The following is a 16,604-nucleotide window of genomic DNA, read 5'->3' as shown; positions in this document are numbered from 1 at the left end:
TGTGTGTGTGTGTGTGTGTGTGTGTGTGTGTGTATGTGTGTGTGTGTGTCCATGGGCCCCGTCTGTAAGTGGAAATTGTTAAGTGCTTTTGTTCATTGTGCATTGCTTTTATTCGGATAACTCTGCTATTTGTGCTCCCTTGCCCCCCTGATAAATAACCCCCCAATTGTTCAATGTACCAGCTCGTTGTCTGTCACTTTCTTTCATTGACCCAGCACGGTGTGTAATGAGAATTAGAGAGGCCTTGTGCCGTAAGTTGTCATTGGGACTGGCGCGGCTCTGGTAACTCCCGCTCGGTACGCCGGACCCGAGTCGGTACATGTGACTCGGTACGGACAGAGTCGGCTGAGGGTGTGGTTTCCCCGGTAGCTCGACGGCGTGAGTAGTTAGGTAAATTGGAATTAGTCAAGTGGACCCTACCTGACGCCGTCGAAATATTGTCGACCACGGTCCGCTAAGGAACCCGTGACCTTTGTAGTTGTTCGAGAGTCACGACCTAAATTCCGGGTGTTCGGTGGGAGACGGCTCTACTGCGCCACCTAGTGGTCGTTTATCGCCACCGAACCCCGCCCCACAACACGATCACATTACACGAGTTCTTCGTACCTGTTGTTTGTGTCCTTTATAACAACCTTCTAAAAACAGTACGTTTCCGGTTTGGAATGATTTTCAATGTTGTTTGACAGAGGTAGACAAAAAAAAAATATTATCACTCTTCTTGTTTTTTTTCAGAGCTAAAATACTGATAAACAGCAGGTTTGTTTTCTGATTTGCGTTCAAAATACAACATTCAATTTTAAACAAGTTGTTCGTCGATCATAAATTGACGTTTCCAGACAAACAGACTACATGGAGTCTGACTGTACGGACGAACATGAGGCAATTGCTCATGAACCCCGCTTTTAATTTCGCGTACACGGGGTGATCGGCTTGTCGAGCGCTCTCCGAGTAGCTTAAGCACTGAAGCGAGCGGAAGCGTTTATAAGGAACGGCTGGCTTGACAAGCGCTAGCAAGCTGCTTGGTAACTAAACACATCGTGGTGGAGATTTGAGACATAAGCGAACCGAACCTTTGTCGCCTGAGATAATATAAGCATTAAAAGGAACAACTCGTGGAATTTATTTTTGTTCGTTTTTGAGAGAATGAACGTTCTTTACATTGCTCGATTTTTCTTGAAATTACCTGAGGAATCACGAAACTCTTAAATTCCCCTCAATATTATTAGTAACTAGTCAAAACCCCGTCACAGACGGATTCCGTTCCATGAGCCCAATATGACAACCAGTGGCGGCTCTTGTCAGAGCCGGATCCCAGTCGATGTACTCCATGGCCTTACCTAATGAGGCCTACAAAACATCCTTGTACACGACATTTTTGGTGTACACTACTCCTTGTGAAGAAGTCCCCTGATTTGTGCACGTGTCTACTTTGACGTACAAACACCGTGTCAAAACTTCTCAGGTCACAGTACCGAGAAAAACGTGACGCGACCGCTAGGAGGATCACAACATTGGTCCTTCAGTATTAATATATAGAAGATACAATGTTTCTTGTTACATTTTTTGTGTCAAATTCACATTCTGAGGTAGTCAGCATTTTACAGAAGAAGGTTTTACATTGCAGACGCTATTTTCGAGGAGTGGAATTACACCGCTCAGCGGTGACGGTCTGTGAACGACAGACGTAATGACGTCAGCGAATGACCGATGATGTCATGACGTCCTGACGCCTCTCAGTGGTGACGTCACACGTCGCCATGTAAACGAATGTAAAACGAAAAGTGTTTATTCTGCTTCAGAGTTGAAGTTTGACGATTGCCACGATGTGCGATGCACTCTTACAGGTACGAAGTCTCTTTCAGTCCAGGTCAAAGTACCGACAAAAACGTGACTCGACCGCTAAGAGGAGCACAAAATTGATCCTTCAGTATTAATATATAGATCTTTTCATCTATACCCATGGAGAGTGTTGGTGCGGTGTATTTTAGACAATTGTTTCCTTGTTAAAGATAAAATATGTAAGTTTATGTATATCTTGGGAGTTATTAAATTGTCCGCAGCCTCGAGAGGCGACGGAGGCCGATTTTTACAGGAAACATTAATTTTATTAATCATGTGTGCGCGGCCTGTACGGAGGGTGTTATTCGTGACGTCAGCCGCACACGGCGCCCCGCCTCACAGGCCACGGCCAGTCAGTTCACACCGAGTGAACGTCGATCGAGCCGGAGGTCGCCGCGTCCATCGCCACTGAGTGCGGAACGCAGCGGGAGAGGAGTTTGTGAGCACACGGGCAGAAGCGCTGCGCCATGCTTGTCGGGCGGGGCGCGACATGCGCCGGCCAGCGCCGCTAGCCGAGGCTGTGGGCAAGGGGCGCGGCCTGAGCGCCGCCGGCCTTGCCTTCGTGCTGCTGGGTGCCGTCTTAGCGGCCGCCGTGCGGCCATCGGCTTCGACTGCGGAGGTGTCTTTTCGGTCCGGCGCCGAGGCGCTGATCGAGGTTATCTACGAGATTGAAGAGGATGGCATGGTTTCTGAGGAAAAAGCTTCACCCATGACTGCGAGATACAGCCAGGCAGGGCCGGTCATGGTGACAAAGGGAGACATGCGACAGGTATGCACGACGGTGATGAGCGGCTGTAGGTAAAGCCGTGTGAGGTGGTCGGGTGAGCGGTCTCATTGGCAAAAGTCTTTTCCAGATAACGTGATGTTGGGATAGCTGCTGCCGGATGTCAGAATCGTTTGGAGAGAGAGAGAGAGAGAGAGAGAGTGAGAGAGAGTAGGTGATCCTGTAATGGTGTGCAGTGGGAATGTTTCAGCAGGTGTAAGAGGGCAGAAGGGCCTTCGATTCGACCGAATCGACTGGGAGATGTGTGATTGGCTGAAAACGCAGCAACCGGTGCATCTTGAAAAGGAATTATTTGTTTTATTCGAATTTCACATCGTCACTCGTGCCTCGCCCGTTCCTCGAGGGACAAGATGGGTTCTTGTGATGTGTGTGTGTGTGTGTGTGTGTGTGTGTGTGTGTGTGTGTGTGTGTGTGTGTGTGTGTGTGTGTGTGTGTGTGTGTGTGTGTGTGTGTGTGTGTGTGTGTGTGTGTGTGTGTGTGTGTGTGTGTGTGTGTGTGTGTGTGTGTGTCCCGAGCGTGTGTCCCGAGCGTGTTCGCACCTTGATCTCATGTAATCGATGTCATTCATTTTTTGAGATGTTAAAAGATTTCACACAACAATGAAATAAAGTTATAAATCTACTTTTAAAATATAAACGTAGGAATTGATTGTCAAATGGTTTGTACTCTTAAAGGGGTCACCGTCGGGGGCTTGTTTTGTGAATGGGGTCGTCGAGACGTACTACCCCGGCAACACTGATTCGTCAAATGCTCTGACTCGTACTTTTGGAGTTTGTTCTACATTTCGCTCTTGGATCAAACGAGACGTCGTGTTGAGTTCACAGGTTGGAGAAAATTCTCCTTTGAGCCTTCCCTGGGTTGGATTTCTTGCCTGAATACACAAACTTTGGGAATTGCAGTGACGGCGTCATCCTCCTCATGGTCGTCAAGTCTGCTTGGAGGATTTGGTGGACAATGGTGCACGTTCCAGGTCTAGCGGGGTCTTTTGCAAGAGCAAGTGATTGTGTGCTGGTATTCGAGCAAACTTCCAACTTCGTGACCTCACGACAGCCGGAAAAGCGGTGGAAAACCCCCTTGCATGCTCCTCATCATGAATGTTGAATTGCAGTGTTTGTAGCAAAGGTCTTGCTTTGTGAATTGCGATGGTATTCAATGAAAACAGATGCCAGGAAGGAGTTTCCACTGCTTTGTGGCCATCAACATATTATCTGAGGGTGGTGGTTGGTACGAAGAGGAGACTTGGGTGAGGGTAATGAGTTTATTGAATGATAGGAGGACAAAGTGAAAGGAGGTTGGGTAGAATGATGATTTATCCTGGGGACAAGGTGTGAAACTCCCTCCATTTCACATGTAATTATTATTTTCTTTTTCTTTAAAAACATCGTCTTGAGGAGTGCACTGTCACCTGGAATGGCCGGTTTCCCATGGAAATGTGAATGCCGTCTCCAGGCAATGAATGTTGCGGCGTACGGTTTCAAATGAGCGTTGAAAAACAAAACTGTGTTATTTAATGTGTTTTAATTCCTGGAGAGACAGGCCTGTGATTGGGTGGACAGTGTTGCGTGACTGCCTGCTAGTGTCGTCCCAGCAGGCGGCAGACATCAGAGGTCTTGCCCGCGGCTAGTGGGAGGAGCAGGCGACACTGGTATGGCGGTAACAGCATTAAGCCACTGCCTTGGGTTACAGGGTGTGAGCCCTGCTAGTTTGTTAACCTAGCTCTTTCGCCTTGCAGACGAGAAATCTGCATATGTTGAGCTAAGTGAGGAAATATGGATTATCTTGTCGGGTGCCCTTTTCCTTTGAAACTGAGCGATCCGGGGATTTTGTTTGAAGAGTGAAAATGGTGGAAGAAATGTTTACTTAGTGAGATGAAAGTTGAGCGCGAGTGTGTACTTTCATACATGTGTGTTTTCCTTTGATGTGTTATTGCTTCTCTCATTGTAGTTTGCGCAACTCTGCGGCTCTAGATGAATAAGGCACGCCATTAAAATACGTTGTCGTTGTAGATTTGGAGCGATTACAGTTTAGACTGTGGGAGTAGAAACCTGAACTTTTGTTGCTTTTTGATGACAATTAGAGCCAATTGTCTATTTATTTTATTATTTTTCTTAATGGAGCGCCTTGCCTCCTGACAGTGCTTTTGTTGTTTGTTACCTCTGCCACCCAAGGTGGACGAAGGTGCTCTTCACCTCTGTCTTTTTGTCTGTTTGTGAGCAGGATATCCCAAAAAGTTATGGATGATTTTGGACAAAATTTGGTGGGCAGTTTGGGTGTGTGTGTGTCAAAGACTAATTGATTAGATTTTTGGTTAGAATCTGAATCCAAATCTGGATAATAGAATTTTTAAAGTGGTTCTTCACCATTGAGGGATCTGGCCAAAAACAATATATAAAAAAATATCTCAAATTTATGGATGGATTATGACAAAACTAAGTGCATGAGTTGGTTCGATGACAAGAACAAGCCGATTCAATTTTGGTTCTGGTCTATCGGTGGAATGCAAAACAAACTGTTTAGCCTGGCAGAGATATGCGCTCTACCAAGTGCCTGGTCGAGTTTTGATTGCAATATCCTGGAGCGACCTACGTGTCCAGATTCTTGCATCATCTTGCACAACTGGCATCATGAAGTGCCGAGCAATGACGGGTGCTGTTGCAGTGAGAACAACATAATTTTATTTGACACTCCTTGACTGAATGGTTGGTTAGTTGACAGAGAACATCTGGTGCATATTTTCCATTGGTTAAGAAGGATGAGTCTGGATTGCAATGTTTTTGCTTTGAATGTTCTGCAATGCACAAGAGGATGTTTGGTCCTGTGAATATGGCAGAATTGTTGCAGATTTTCCATTCGGTGACAAGTGTGCTCATCTGTGAGGGTGGTGGTTAGTACGAAGAGGAGACTTGCCTGTTGGACACGTTTTAATGTTGATGAATTCTCCATGGATGCTGGTGCTACGGTGTTGATGGCAAGTGCAAGGGTGTCTGAAATGACACTGGTTCGAGCGACGAAGCTGGGTCAGTGCATACCTGGGTATCCGGTAGAATACCTTCAGTATCTTCTTCAGATAGAATGGATGGTGGTGAAGATGTGGCATTCCTGGATAACAGCATTCCCACCTTCTCCGCAGGTGTAGGTAATCCACTTGCCGAAATGTTGTCTAATCCGCCCCAACAAAGCATTAGACATCGCTTCCAAATGGGCCTTAGCAATGGTGGCTTCTTCCTCCCTCTTCCATCAGCTGTTGGCGGCCTGATGTCGTGCGCAATGGTGGCCTCTTCAATCAGCTGTTCGAGTTGCATCTGTTGCTGTATATCTTTCAATTGTTGCTGTCTGAGATCGCTCCTTTGCTGCTTGAGATGCATCTGTTGCTGTGAAGCCATCAATCATTGCTGCATCTGTTGCAATTTGAGTAGCAATTGGGCTTCGTCCGATTTACATCTCATGGCAGCTCTGACAGAGGCCTTGGCTGCTTCTGGTTTGGTCTTCAACAAGAGTGAAGACCTGGAAGAGTTGGATGAACCAGCAAACCGTGTGTGTGATGCAAGCTCAACATGGCTGCTCCAGACAAAGCACCGGAGCCAGCGACACCACGTATGAAGCGAGCTCGACGAGCCAGCTCTACTCCCTCCCAGCGGCAAGACAAGCGTGAAGTGAGGTTGTTACTATCCTGGAACGGCCAACGTGTCCATATTCTTGATTAAGAATGCTCCAGGCAGTTCAACCAACATTTGCAGAGTTTTGAATCACTTTCTTTATTTAAAACACTCCAAGTGCATCAGCAAAAACCATGCCTTTCCCACAAAACTCCACGTCATGCCAGACGAGGGAACAGTCTCTCTTGCTCATTTGCAGTGGAGATGTGACACATGCATGTAAAAAAATATGCGAGGCGAGACGCGCGCGACACCTGTGCGCGAGGCGAGGCGCGCGCGACACCTGTGCGCGAGGCGAGGCGCGCGCGACACCTGTGCGCGAGGCGAGGCGCGCGCGACACCTGTGCGCGAGGCGAGGCGCGCGCGAGGCGAGGCGCGCGCGACACCTGTGCGCGAGGCGAGGCGCGCGCGACACCTGTGCGCGAGGCGAGGCGCGCGCGACACCTGTGCGCGAGGCGAGGCGCGCGCGACACCTGTGCGCGAGGCGAGGCGCGCGCGACACCTGTGCGCGAGGCGAGGCGCGCGCGACACCTGTGCGCGAGGCGAGGCGCCGCGCGACACCCTGTGCGCGAGGCGCAGGCGCCGCGCGACACCTGTGCGCGAGGCGCAGGCGCGCGCGACACCCGTGCGCGAGGCGCAGGCGCGCGCGACACCCGTGCGCGAGGCGCAGGCGCGCGCGACACCCGTGCGCGAGGCGCAGGCGCGCGCGACACCCTGTGCGCGAGGCGAGGCGCGCGCGACACCCGTGCGCGAGGCGCCGCGCGACACCCGTGCGCGAGGCGAGGCGCCGCGCGCGCGCGAGGCGCAGGCGCGCGCGCGAGGCGCAGGCGCGCGCGACACCCGTGCGCGAGGCGCAGGCGCGCGCGACACCTGTGCGCGAGGCGCAGGCGCCGCGCGACACCTGTGCGCGAGGCGCAGGCGCGCGCGCGACACCTGTGCGCGAGGCGCAGGCGCCGCGCGCGACACCCGTGCGTCGAGGCGCAGGCGCCGCGCGACACCCGTGCGCGAGGCGCAGGCGCGCGCGAGGCGCAGGCGCGCGCGACACCCGTGCGCGAGGCGCAGGCGCGCGCGACACCTGTGCGCGAGGCGAGGCGCGCGCGACACCTGTGCGCGAGGCGAGGCGCGCGCGACACCTGTGCGCGAGGCGAGGCGCGCGCGACACCTGTGCGCGAGGCGAGGCGCGCGCGACACCTGTGCGCGAGGCGAGGCGCGCGAGGCGAGGCGCGCGCGACACCTGTGCGCGAGGCGAGGCGCGCGAGGCGAGGCGCGCGCGACACCTGTGCGCGAGGCGAGGCGCGCGAGGCGAGGCGCGCGCGACACCTGTGCGCGAGGCGAGGCGCGCGCGACACCTGTGCGCGAGGCGAGGCGCGCGCGCGACACCTGTGCGCGAGGCGAGGCGCGCGCGACACCTGTGCGCGAGGCGAGGCGCGCGCGACACCTGTGCGCGAGGCGAGGCGCGCGAGGCGAGGCGCGCGCGACACCTGTGCGCGAGGCGAGGCGCGCGCGACACCTGTGCGCGAGGCGAGGCGCGCGAGGCGAGGCGCGCGCGACACCTGTGCGCGAGGCGAGGCGCGCGAGGCGAGGCGCGCGCGACACCTGTGCGCGAGGCGAGGCGCGCGAGGCGAGGCGCGCGCGACACCTGTGCGCGAGGCGAGGCGCGCGCGACACCTGTGCGCGAGGCGAGGCGCGCGCGACACCTGTGCGCGAGGCGAGGCGCGCGCGACACCTGTGCGCGAGGCGAGGCGCGCGCGACACCTGTGCGCGAGGCGAGGCGCGCGCGACACCTGTGCGCGAGGCGAGGCGCGCGAGGCGAGGCGCGCGCGAGGCGAGGCGCGCGCGAGGCGAGGCGCGCGCGACACCTGTGCGCGAGGCGAGGCGCGCGCGACACCTGTGCGCGAGGCGAGGCGCGCGCGACACCTGTGCGCGAGGCGAGGCGCGCGCGACACCTGTGCGCGAGGCGAGGCGCGCGCGACACCTGTGCGCGAGGCGAGGCGCGCGCGACACCTGTGCGCGAGGCGAGGCGCGCGCGACACCTGTGCGCGAGGCGAGGCGCGCGCGAGGCGAGGCGCGCGCGAGGCGAAGCGCGCGACACCTGTGCGCGAGGCGAGGCGCGCGCGACACCTGTGCGCGAGGCGAGGCGCGCGCGACACCTGTGCGCGAGGCGAGGCGCGCGCGACACCTGTGCGCGAGGCGAGGCGCGCGCGACACCTGTGCGCGAGGCGAGGCGCGCGCGACACCTGTGCGCGAGGCGAGGCGCGCGCGACACCCGTGCGCGAGGCGCAGGCGCGCGCGCGACACCTGTGCGCGAGGCGAGGCGCGCGCGACACCTGTGCGCGAGGCGAGGCGCGCGCGACACCTGTGCGCGAGGCGAGGCGCGCGAGGCGAGGCGCGCGCGACACCTGTGCGCGAGGCGAGGCGCGCGAGGCGAGGCGCGCGCGACACCTGTGCGCGAGGCGAGGCGCGCGAGGCGAGGCGCGCGCGACACCTGTGCGCGAGGCGAGGCGCGCGCGACACCTGTGCGCGAGGCGAGGCGCGCGCGACACCTGTGCGCGAGGCGAGGCGCGCGCGACACCTGTGCGCGAGGGGAGGCGCGCGCGACACCTGTGCGCGAGGCGAGGCGCGCGCGACACCTGTGCGCGAGGCGAGGCGCGCGCGAGGCGAGGCGCGCGCGAGGCGAGGCGCGCGCGAGGCGAGGCGCGCGCGAGGCGAGGCGCGCGCGAGGCGAGGCGTGCGCGAGGCGAGGCGCGCGCGACACCTGTGCGCGAGGCGAGGCGCGCGCGACACCTGTGCGCGAGGCGAGGCGCGCGCGACACCTGTGCGCGAGGCGAGGCGCGCGCGACACCTGTGCGCGAGGGGAGGCGCGCGCGACACCTGTGCGCGAGGCGCAGGCGCGCGCGACACCCGTGCGCGAGGCGCAGGCGCGCGCGACACCCGTGCGCGAGGCGAGGCGCCGCGCGACACCTGTGCGCGAGGCGAGGCGCGCGCGAGGCGAGGCGCGCGCGAGGCGAGGCGCGCGCGACACCTGAGCGCGAGGCGAGGCGCGCGCGACACCCGTGCGCGAGGCGCAGGCGCGCGCGACACCCGTGCGCGAGGCGCAGGCGCGCGCGACACCCGTGCGCGAGGCGCAGGCGCCCGCGACACCTGTGCGCGAGGCGAGGCGCGCGCGACACCTGTGCGCGAGGCGAGGCGCGCGCGACACCTGTGCGCGAGGCGAGGCGCGCGCGACACCTGTGCGCGAGGCGAGGCGCGCGCGACACCTGTGCGCGAGGCGAGGCGCGCGCGACACCTGTGCGCGAGGCGAGGCGCGCGCGACACCTGTGCGCGAGGCGAGGCGCGCGCGACACCCGTGCGCGAGGCGCAGGCGCCGCGCGACACCCGTGCGCGAGGCGCAGGCGCGCGCGACACCCGTGCGCGAGGCGCAGGCGCGCGCGACACCTGTGCGCGAGGCGCAGGCGCGCGCGACACCCGTGCGCGAGGCGCAGGCGCGCGCGACACCCGTGCGCGAGGCGCAGGCGCGCGCGACACCCGTGCGCGAGGCGAGGCGCGCGCGCGACACCCGTGCGCGAGGCGCAGGCGCGCGCGACACCTGTGCGCGAGGCGCAGGCGCGCGCGCGACACCCGTGCGCGAGGCGCAGGCGCGCGCGACACCTGTGCGCGAGGCGCAGGCGCGCGCGACACCCGTGCGCGAGGCGCAGGCGCGCGCGACACCCGTGCGCGAGGCGCAGGCGCGCGCGACACCTGTGCGCGAGGCGAGGCGCGCGCGACACCTGTGCGCGAGGCGAGGCGCGCGCGACACCTGTGCGCGAGGCGAGGCGCGCGCGACACCTGTGCGCGAGGCGAGGCGCGCGCGACACCTGTGCGCGAGGCGAGACGCGCGCGACACCTGTGCGCGAGGCGAGACGCGCGCGACACCTGTGCGCGAGGCGAGACGCGCGCGACACCTGTGCGCGAGGCGAGACGCGCGCGACACCTGTGCGCGAGGCGAGACGCGCGCGACACCTGTGCGCGAGGCGAGACGCGCGCGACACCTGTGCGCGAGGCGAGACGCGCGCGACACCTGTGCGCGAGGCGAGACGCGCGCGACACCTGTGCGCGAGGCGAGACGCGCGCGACACCTGTGCGCGAGGCGAGACGCGCGCGACACCTGTGCGCGAGGCGAGACGCGCGCGACACCTGTGCGCGAGGCGGGACGCCCGCGACCCCGGTGCGCGAGGCGAGGCGCGCGCGACACCTGTGCGCGAGGCGAGACGCGCGCGACACCTGTGCGCGAGGCGAGACGCGCGCGACACCTGTGCGCGAGGCGAGACGCGCGCGACACCTGTGCGCGAGGCGAGACGCGCGCGACACCTGTGCGCGAGGCGAGACGCGCGCGACACCTGTGCGCGAGGCGAGACGCGCGCGACACCTGTGCGCGAGGCGAGGCGCGCGCGACACCTGTGCGCGAGGCGAGGCGCGCGCGACACCTGTGCGCGAGGCGAGGCGCGCGCGACACCTGTGCGCGAGGCGAGGCGCGCGCGACACCTGTGCGCGAGGCGAGGCGCGCGAGGCGAGGCGCGCGCGACACCTGTGCGCGAGGCGAGGCGCGCGAGGCGAGGCGCGCGCGACACCTGTGCGCGAGGCGAGGCGCGCGAGGCGAGGCGCGCGCGACACCTGTGCGCGAGGCGAGGCGCGCGCGAGGCGAGGCGCGCGCGCGACACCTGTGCGCGAGGCGAGGCGCGCGCGACACCTGCGCGCGAGGGGAGGCGCGCGCGACACCTGCGCGCGAGGCGAGGCGCGCGCGACACCTGCGCGCGAGGCGAGGCGCGCGCGACACCTGCGCGCGAGGCGAGGCGCGCGCGACACCTGCGCGCGAGGCGAGGCGCGCGAGGCGAGGCGCGCGCGACACCTGTGCGCGAGGCGAGGCGCGCGAGGCGAGGCGCGCGCGACACCTGTGCGCGAGGCGAGGCGCGCGAGGCGAGGCGCGCGCGACACCTGTGCGCGAGGCGAGGCGCGCGAGGCGAGGCGCGCGCGCGACACCTGTGCGCGAGGCGCAGGCGCGCGAGGCGCGCGCGCGACACCTGTGCGCGAGGCGAGGCGCGCGAGGCGCGAGGCGCGCGCGACACCTGTGCGCGAGGCGAGGCGCGCGAGGCGAGGCGCGCGCGACACCTGTGCGCGAGGCGAGGCGCGCGAGGCGCGCGCGACACCTGTGCGCGAGGCGAGGCGCGCGAGGCGCGCGCGACACCTGTGCGCGAGGCGAGGCGCGCGAGGCGCGCGCGACACCTGTGCGCGAGGCGAGGCGCGCGAGGCGCGCGCGACACCTGTGCGCGAGGCGAGGCGCGCGAGGCGAGGCGCGCGCGACACCTGTGCGCGAGGCGAGGCGCGCGCGACACCTGTGCGCGAGGCGAGGCGCGCGCGACACCTGTGCGCGAGGCGAGGCGCGCGCGACACCTGTGCGCGAGGCGCAGGCGCGCGCGACACCCGTGCGCGAGGCGCAGGCGCGCGCGACACCCGTGCGCGAGGCGCAGGCGCCGCGCGACACCCGTGCGCGAGGCGCAGGCGCGCGCGACACCTGTGCGCGAGGCGCAGGCGCGCGCGACACCCGTGCGCGAGGCGCAGGCGCGCGCGACACCTGTGCGCGAGGCGCAGGCGCGCGCGACACCCGTGCGCGAGGCGAGGCGCGCGCGACACCCGTGCGCGAGGCGCAGGCGCGCGCGACACCCGTGCGCGAGGCGCAGGCGCGCGCGACACCCGTGCGCGAGGCGCAGGCGCGCGCGAGGCGCAGGCGCGCGCGAGGCGCAGGCGCCGCGCGCGAGGCGCAGGCGCGCGGCGACACCCGTGCGCGAGGCGCGCGCGCGAGGCGCAGGCGCGCGGCGACACCCGTGCGCGAGGCGCAGGCGCGCGGCGACACCTGCGCGCGAGGGGAGGCGCGCGCGCGACACCCGGCGCGCGCGAGGCGCAGGCGCGCGCGCGACACCCGCGCGCGAGGCGCAGGCGCGCGCGAGGCGCAGGCGCGCGCGCGACACCCGTGCGCGAGAGAGGCGCGCGCGCGAGGCAGGCGCGCGCGAGGCGCAGGCGCGCGCGCGCGAGGCGCAGGCGCGCGCGCGAGGCGCAGGCGCGCGCGACACCCGGTGCGCGAGGCGCAGGCGCGCGCGAGGCGCAGGCGCGCGAGGCGCAGGCGCGCGCGCGAGGCGAGGCGCGCGCGACACCTGTGCGCGAGGCGAGGCGCGCGCGAGGCGAGGCGCGCGCGACACCTGTGCGCGAGGCGAGGCGCGCGCGACACCTGCGCGCGAGGGGAGGCGCGCGCGACACCTGCGCGCGAGGCGAGGCGCGCGCGACACCTGCGCGCGAGGCGAGGCGCGCGCGAGGCGAGGCGCGCGCGACACCTGTGCGCGAGGAGAGGCGCGCGCGAGGCGAGGCGCGCGCGAGGCGAGGCGCGCGCGAGGCGAGGCGCGCGCGACACCTGTGCGCGAGGCGAGGCGCGCGCGAGGCGAGGCGCGCGCGACACCTGTGCGCGAGGCGAGGCGCGCGCGACACCTGTGCGCGAGGCGAGGCGCGCGCGACACCTGTGCGCGAGGCGAGGCGCGCGCGACACCTGTGCGCGAGGCGAGGCGCGCGCGACACCTGTGCGCGAGGCGAGGCGCGCGCGAGGCGAGGAGCGCGCGACACCTGTGCGCGAGGCGAGGCGCGCGCGACACCTGTGCGCGAGGCGAGGCGCGCGCGACACCTGTGGGCGAGGCGCGCGCGACACCTGTGGGCGAGGCGCGCGCGACACCTGTGCGCGAGGCGCGCGCGACACCTGTGCGCGAGGCGAGGCGCGCGCGACACCTGTGCGCCAGGCGAGGCGCGCGCGACACCTGTGCGCGAGGCGAGGCGCGAGGCGAGGCGCGCGCGAGGCGAGGCGCGCGCGACACCTGTGCGCGAGGCGAGACGCGCGCGACACCTGTGCGCGAGGCGAGACGCGCGCGACACCTGTGCGCGAGGCGAGACGCGCGCGACACCTGTGCGCGAGGCGAGACGCGCGCGACACCTGTGAGCGAGGCGAGACGCGCGCGCCACCTGTGCGCGAGGCGAGGCGCGCGCGACACCTGTGCGCGAGGCGAGACGCGCGCGACACCTGTGCGCGAGGCGAGACGCGCGCGACACCTGTGCGCGAGGCGAGACGCGCGCGACACCTGTGCGCGAGGCGAGACGCGCGCGACACCTGTGCGCGAGGCGAGACGCGCGCGACACCTGTGCGCGAGGCGAGACGCGCGCGACACCTGTGCGCGAGGCGAGACGCGCGACACCCGTGCGCGAGGCGAGACGCGCGCGACACCTGTGCGCGAGGCGAGACGCGCGCGACACCTGTGCGCGAGGCGAGACGCGCGCGACACCTGTGCGCGAGGCGAGACGCGCGCGACACCTGTGCGCGAGGCGAGACGCGCGCGACACCTGTGCGCGAGGCGAGACGCGCGCGACACCTGTGCGCGAGGCGAGACGCGCGCGACACCTGTGCGCGAGGCGAGACGCGCGCGACACCTGTGCGCGAGGCGAGGCGCGCGCGACACCTGTGCGCGAGGCGAGGCGCGCGAGGCGAGGCGCGCGCGACACCTGTGCGCGAGGCGAGGCGCGCGAGGCGAGGCGCGCGCGACACCTGTGCGCGAGGCGAGGCGCGCGAGGCGAGGCGCGCGCGACACCTGTGCGCGAGGCGAGGCGCGCGAGGCGAGGCGCGCGCGACACCTGTGCGCGAGGCGAGGCGCGCGCGACACCTGCGCGCGAGGGGAGGCGCGCGCGACACCTGCGCGCGAGGCGAGGCGCGCGCGACACCTGCGCGCGAGGCGAGGCGCGCGCGACACCTGCGCGCGAGGCGAGGCGCGCGCGACACCTGCGCGCGAGGCGAGGCGCGCGAGGCGAGGCGCGCGCGACACCTGTGCGCGAGGCGAGGCGCGCGAGGCGAGGCGCGCGCGACACCTGTGCGCGAGGCGAGGCGCGCGAGGCGAGGCGCGCGCGACACCTGTGCGCGAGGCGAGGCGCGCGAGGCGAGGCGCGCGCGACACCTGTGCGCGAGGCGAGGCGCGCGAGGCGCGCGCGACACCTGTGCGCGAGGCGAGGCGCGCGAGGCGCGCGCGACACCTGTGCGCGAGGCGAGGCGCGCGAGGCGAGGCGCGCGCGACACCTGTGCGCGAGGCGAGGCGCGCGAGGCGAGGCGCGCGCGACACCTGTGCGCGAGGCGAGGCGCGCGAGGCGCGCGCGACACCTGTGCGCGAGGCGAGGCGCGCGAGGCGCGCGCGACACCTGTGCGCGAGGCGAGGCGCGCGAGGCGAGGCGCGCGCGACACCTGTGCGCGAGGCGAGGCGCGCGCGACACCTGTGCGCGAGGCGAGGCGCGCGCGACACCTGTGCGCGAGGCGAGGCGCGCGCGACACCTGTGCGCGAGGCGAGGCGCGCGCGACACCTGTGCGCGAGGCGAGGCGCGCGCGACACCTGTGCGCGACGCGCAGGCGCCGCGCGACACCCGTGCGCGAGGCGCAGGCGCGCGCGACACCTGTGCGCGAGGCGCAGGCGCCGCGCGACACCTGTGCGCGAGGCGCAGGCGCGCGCGACACCTGTGCGCGAGGCGAGGCGCGCGCGACACCTGTGCGCGAGGCGAGGCGCGCGCGACACCTGTGCGCGAGGCGAGGCGCGCGCGACACCTGTGCGCGAGGCGAGGCGCGCGCGACACCTGTGCGCGAGGCGAGGCGCGCGCGAGGCGAGGCGCGCGCGAGGCGAGGCGCGCGCGAGGCGAGGCGCGCGCGACACCTGTGCGCGAGGCGCGCGCGAGGCGAGGCGCGCGCGACACCTGTGCGCGAGGCGAGGCGCGCGCGACACCTGCGCGCGAGGGGAGGCGCGCGCGACACCTGCGCGCGAGGCGAGGCGCGCGCGACACCTGCGCGCGAGGCGAGGCGCGCGCGAGGCGAGGCGCGCGCGACACCTGTGCGCGAGGAGAGGCGCGCGCGAGGCGAGGCGCGCGCGAGGCGAGGCGCGCGCGAGGCGAGGCGCGCGCGAGGCGAGGCGCGCGCGACACCTGTGCGCGAGGCGAGGCGCGCGCGAGGCGAGGCGCGCGCGAGGCGAGGCGCGCGCGAGGCGCGCGCGACACCTGTGCGCGAGGCGAGGCGCGCGCGAGGCGAGGCGCGCGCGACACCTGTGCGCGAGGCGAGGCGCGCGCGACACCTGCGCGCGAGGGGAGGCGCGCGCGACACCTGCGCGCGAGGCGAGGCGCGCGCGACACCTGCGCGCGAGGCGAGGCGCGCGCGAGGCGAGGCGCGCGCGACACCTGTGCGCGAGGAGAGGCGCGCGCGAGGCGAGGCGCGCGCGAGGCGAGGCGCGCGCGAGGCGAGGCGCGCGCGACACCTGTGCGCGAGGCGAGGCGCGCGCGAGGCGAGGCGCGCGCGACACCTGTGCGCGAGGCGAGGCGCGCGCGACACCTGTGCGCGAGGCGAGGCGCGCGCGACACCTGTGCGCGAGGCGAGGCGCGCGCGACACCTGTGCGCGAGGCGAGGCGCGCGCGACACCTGTGCGCGAGGCGAGGCGCGCGCGAGGCGAGGAGCGCGCGACACCTGTGCGCGAGGCGAGGCGCGCGCGACACCTGTGCGCGAGGCGAGGCGCGCGCGACACCTGTGGGCGAGGCGCGCGCGACACCTGTGCGCGAGGCGCGCGCGACACCTGTGCGCGAGGCGAGGCGCGCGCGACACCTGTGCGCGAGGCGAGGCGCGCGCGACACCTGTGCGCCAGGCGAGGCGCGCGCGACACCTGTGCGCGAGGCGAGGCGCGAGGCGAGGCGCGCGCGAGGCGAGGCGCGCGCGAGGCGAGGCGCGCGCGAGGCGAGGGGCGCGCGAGGCGCGCGCGACACCTGTGCGCGAGGCGAGGCGCGCGCGACACCTGTGCGCGAGGCGAGGCGCGCGCGACACCTGTGCGCGAGGCGAGGCGCGCGCGACACCTGTGCGCGAGGCGAGGCGCGCGCGACACCTGTGCGCGAGGCGAGGCGCGCGCGACACCTGTGCGCGAGGCGCAGGCGCGCGCGACACCCGTGCGCGAGGCGCAGGCGCGCGCGCGACACCCGTGCGCGAGGCGCAGGCGCCGCGCGACACCCGTGCGCGAGGCGCAGGCGCGCGCGAGGCGCAGGCGCGCGCGACACCCGTGCGCGAGGCGCAGGCGCGCGCGACACCTGTGCGCGAGGCGCAGGCGCCGCGCGACACCTGTGTGCGAGACGAGGCGCGCGCGACACCCGGGCGCGAGGCGAGGCGCGCGCGACACCTGTGCGCGAGGCGAGGCGCGCGCGACACCTGTGCGCGAGGCGAGGCGCGCGCGACACCTGTGCGCGAGGCGAGG

General features: G+C 67.5%; 1 protein-coding gene across 4 annotated transcripts in view; it reads left to right on the top strand.

The window, feature by feature from the left end:
• Positions 1-2,146: 2,146 nt before the first annotated feature.
• Positions 2,147-16,604, top strand: part of LOC147018231 (uncharacterized) — a 91,227-nt gene continuing 76,769 nt past the window's right edge. For 2 of the 4 annotated variants that reach the window (XM_085897726.1, XM_085897722.1), the window contains exon 1: positions 2,338-2,608. Coding sequence is in view for 1 of the 4 variants with exons in the window: in XM_085897721.1 (XP_085753847.1) it covers positions 2,330-2,608 (279 nt within the window). In the remaining 3 variants the exon portion in view is untranslated. Of the gene's footprint in view, positions 2,609-16,604 lie in introns of all 4 variants that reach the window. The other 2 variants (XM_085897721.1, XM_085897723.1) reach the window with 2 other exon arrangements.

The sequence above is a fragment of the Eptatretus burgeri genome, chromosome 10 (genome assembly GCF_056783735.1).
Source record: "Eptatretus burgeri isolate ZD-2024b chromosome 10, Ebu_testis_v1, whole genome shotgun sequence".
NCBI lineage: Eukaryota > Metazoa > Chordata > Myxini > Myxiniformes > Myxinidae > Eptatretus > Eptatretus burgeri.
This window is presented reverse-complemented; position numbering and strand designations above follow the sequence as displayed.